General features: G+C 48.2%; 1 protein-coding gene across 1 annotated transcript; it reads right to left on the reverse strand.

Annotated features, from left to right (window-relative positions):
- Window positions 1-2,206: 2,206 nt before the first annotated feature.
- On the reverse strand, window positions 2,207-3,139 carry LOC133043032 (serpin B12-like). Its single transcript, XM_061123925.1, has one exon. It carries the CDS (start codon window positions 3,137-3,139, stop codon window positions 2,207-2,209), a length of 933 nt encoding a protein of 310 aa, XP_060979908.1.
- Between the last annotated feature and the right edge of the window lie 1,138 nt (window positions 3,140-4,277).

The following is a 4,277-nucleotide window of genomic DNA, read 5'->3' on the forward strand; positions in this document are numbered from 1 at the left end:
AAAAACAACAACAGCAAACAAACAAAAACCCCAAACATCTAGATTCTAGCTCTGTAAATCCTTTCCCATCTGGGCTTGTTCCCCTCCCTCTCCTAACAACCCCTGCCCCCACCCCGCGGGCTTCCCTTGTGGCGTTGGTGGTAAGGAATCCACCTGCCGATGCTGGAGACGCGAGAGATGCAGGTTCAATCCCTGGGTCGAGAAGGATCTTCCTGGAGTAGGAAATGGCAACCTCTCCAATATTCCTGCCTGGAAAATTGCAGAGAAGCCTGGCGGGCAGTGGTCCCATGGGGCTGCAGAGAGCCAGACAGGGCTGAGCCACTGAACACACCCACGCGCACCTAGAACAGACCTCCTTTAGTTTTCACCTTCACCACTGCAATGATTTCTCCCTTGTTCTCCCACTACAAGCATCCATTTTCTCAACATGCATTTCTTAGCCGGAGGCTGTGCTTGGAGTTGGGGGCTCCACAAAGTAGACCTGCTCCTCTTCTCCTGGAGCTGGTGGTCCAGCAATGCAGGCAACACCAACCATTAGCCATTATCAAGACCAGTCATGCTGAGGGTAAAGATGTGGGGAGCTCAGGTGTCCCCAGAATGCCCAGAAGGAAAAAGGGAAGCTAGGGGAGGAATGGGGTGATGGGCAGAGAGATGGGAGGGGAGGCTTGAGGGCTGGGCCCTCAAGAGTGGGAGCCCCGAGGGTGTCATACACATTACACTGCAGGCAATGGATGCGGGGCCCACTGAGGGCAACAGAGAGAGGCAACAACTTTGTCCAGGTTCTTTCTTTTTTTTTTGTTTTGGTCACACCTCAAGGTATTCAGAATCTTAGGGACCAGGGATCGAATCTGTGCCCCCTGCAATGGAAGCGCTGATGCCTAAGCACTGGGTGGCCAGGGAAGTCCCAACTTTGTCCTAGTCCTAACCTGGCTACCCCACCATGGCTTACCAGGACAGACCTGATTCCAGATAACACCTTCCAACCCAGGTCTCCTTTGTAAAAAGGGAGGACTGGGTGAGACAGTCATACATGGGACTCAGCCATACATATACATGTATCCATTCTCCCCCAAACCTCCTCCCATCCAGGCTGGCATATAAGAGTGAATAGAGTTCCATGTGCTACATAATAGGTCCCACAGGTTGGTTACCTACATATTTTGAATATAGCAGTGTGTACATGACCTTCCCAAACTCCCTAACTATCCCCTGCCCCTGGCAACCATAAGTTTGTTTTCTAAGTCTGTAAGGTCTCACCTTTTTTTTTTTTTTTTTTTTTGAAAAATAAAATGATTATTTTAATAAATAAACAAAATAATAAGAAATCTTCGAGCTGGCCATAGTGCTCTATGTTTTAATGTGCTCATCAGTTGATATCTCCTAATCCCTTTCTCTGTGACCCTGGACTCTCCATTCTATTTCCCACTTATCTCCATAAGCCCTCTGCTTTCTCCTAAAGCATTTTTTCTACTGCCTCACTTTTACAGGAAAACCCAGCTTTCCCCCAAAGACCACTACAGACCACTAAGTCTTCACCTAGGGATAACCACTGTCTTCTTGCAATCAGGAGGTGAGGTCCCCATTCCTTGCCTCTCTGCTTACTTACGCTTCTCCCAAGCCTTTCTTCCTTCAGTCGCCTTCAGGGTGTCCTTTAGAGATGTCCCCCATCTTGCTGAGGCATCCTTTCCCCCTCCAGAAGCCCCTTGGTCCTTGTCACATGCTTTCATGTCCACCCTGCCTGCCACCACCCCTCTCACGTCTTCACGTGTGTGTCAGCGACCTCCCTCCCCCTCGACCCTCACCTTCCCTTCGGCTTGTAGCTCATGCACAAGGTCACGGTTTTGGTGCCACCATCACCAGGAACTGTTCCTGCTATAAGCTGCTGAACTCTGCAATTCCTCCCTTTGGTTGTATGTGTGCATGCTCAATATTCTCAGTTGTGTCTGACTCTGCGATCCCATGGACTGTAGCCTGCCAGGTTCCTCTGTCCATGGGATTGTCCTGGCAAGAATACTAGAGTGGGTTGCCATGACCTCCTCCAGGGGATCTTCCCAACCCAGGGATCAAACGCAAGTCTCCTGCAGATTCCTTTTGCAGGTGGATTCTTTACCACTGAGCCACCAGGGAAGCCCTCCTCTCTTTGGTTATAGATCTCATTATTGTTTTCTCTAAACCCAATTGTCGATGTCATCACAACCTCCAGTCGTTAGACCCTGCGCCGAGTCCATTCTTCTGTCAGTTTCTTCCATCCTGTATCAAAATGATCCTCTTCCAGGGCCTTCAGGTTGTCTGCGGAGCCAGACGGCAGCAGCACGACCATATCGAGCTTCCCCTTCGTGTACGGAAGCTCCAGGATCTGCACTTTCAGCTCGTCCACGAAGCCAATTCTGAACAGCCCGTTCTGGTTCATCATCTTCACGTTCTGCTTTTCACTCTCACTTAGAGAAAAAACGGCATCGTCCGTGTTTTCGCAGTCAAAATATTTCTCCCATTTGGCCTTGAAGTAGACAGCGTTCACCAGCACCAGCACAGTCTCATTGTTGATACTGTCCTTGCTGAAGAGTTCCTTGATTTTACCTTGGGATTGAGATTCAACCCAGAAGTTAATCTCTTGCCTGGATTTTTCAGTGTCTTTCTGAAAATCAACACTTTCAACTGTCGTGTGGTAAAATTGAATCACGCCATCTAAGTATTCCGGGCAGATTGGGAATTCTCGCTCCGCATAAAGCCTGTTGGCAACACTCAGGGTGTAATCGACTTTGATCCTGGCTAATTTGGAGAGAAGCTGTCCGAAATAGCAGCTGAGCAGTCCACTCTCATCCTTTGAAGACTCGGTCTGCAGCGTCAGAGGCCCCGCCACTTCCTTCTGCCCTTCCAGGTTGCTGTCAGCAGGCACTTCCTGCTCTGCTTTTTTCAGACAGGGATCTGGCTCGTTCCCTTTATTCTGGGACAATTCGTTGAAGTGCAGTACCTGGTCGATCTGGCGCGCGCTGCCGCTCCTGGCTCCCAGGCGGACCATGCCAAGTGCGGCCGAGAGGCTCAGCGGGCAGAAGAAGATGTTCTTCCGACAATCATCTGTGCTGATCTTTTGGAACAGATCAAAGCAAAACTTGGTATTTGCTGCGATGAGAGAGTCCATTGTGAATCTGATGACAATCTCGGCCCCCATCTTCACATCGCGTTCTTCCCCATGTCTTCCTCACCTTTTTTTTTAAAATCTGTAAAATGAGGATATAAAATAGTGCAACCTCACAAGCTAGGTGTGAGGATGAAATGAGTTTCTGCTCCTATGATGGGAACGATGCCTGTAACAAGGTAATCACTCAATAGGTGTTAGGCATTCTTCCTAACACCTTAAAATTATGTTGAAAACCATTGGAAGTGTGTACTCCACAGTCGAAACAGTGGTTGGTGGCCCAGAACTTACCAAGGGATCTTCCTGACCCAGGGATCTAACCCGGGTCTCCTGCATTACAGGCAGATGGAAGCCCATAAACATGTAAACACTCACACAAATATGAAATTATTAATTACGATAAATGCAAAGCAAGAAAATGGACCTGAAGGACAAGTGTGGGAGCCAGTAAAATAAGGAGAGGGTGAAAGCTTTGGGGTCTCCTACCCAGGCCATGAGTATTCAGTACTCAGGAATTAGGGAAAGGGAGGGACTTCTGGTGGTCCAATGGACTTCCCCTTCCAGTGCAGGGGGCTCGGGGTTTGATCCCTGGTCGATTCCTGGGTCGGGAAGATCTGCTGGAGAAGGGATGGGCTATCCACTCCAGTATTCTGGCCTGGAGAATTCCATGGACTATACAGTCCATGGGGTCGCAAAGAGCAGGACATGACTGAGCAACCTTCACTTTCACTTGAGGAGCTAAGATCCCTTGGCCAGGAAACCAAAACAGAAAACAGAAGCAGTATTGTAACAAATTCAATAAAGACTTTAAAAATGGTCCACATCAAAAAAAAAAAAAACTTACAAAAATACAACAACAATAGGAATTAGGGAAAAAGAGATTTCATGCTGAAGGAAGAAAGGTTACTAAAAAGAAGTGAAGTAGACATTGTTGAGTGGAGTTGAGGCTTCTTCAGAAAGGAGTTAGATGGACTCTTTCCCAAAATACAAGTTGGATGGTGTCATTTCTAGGCTTAGAATGCCCCCATGGTGCTCTGTCCTGGGGATAAAGACCAAATTCCATGTTTTCTAGCAAAATTGGGCCCCACATTCCACCTCAATCTCTCTGATGTCTGGCTTTTGCTGCCTAGCTTTTCTCACC

Source organism: Dama dama, chromosome 22, assembly GCF_033118175.1.
Source record: "Dama dama isolate Ldn47 chromosome 22, ASM3311817v1, whole genome shotgun sequence".
Taxonomy (NCBI): domain Eukaryota; kingdom Metazoa; phylum Chordata; class Mammalia; order Artiodactyla; family Cervidae; genus Dama; species Dama dama.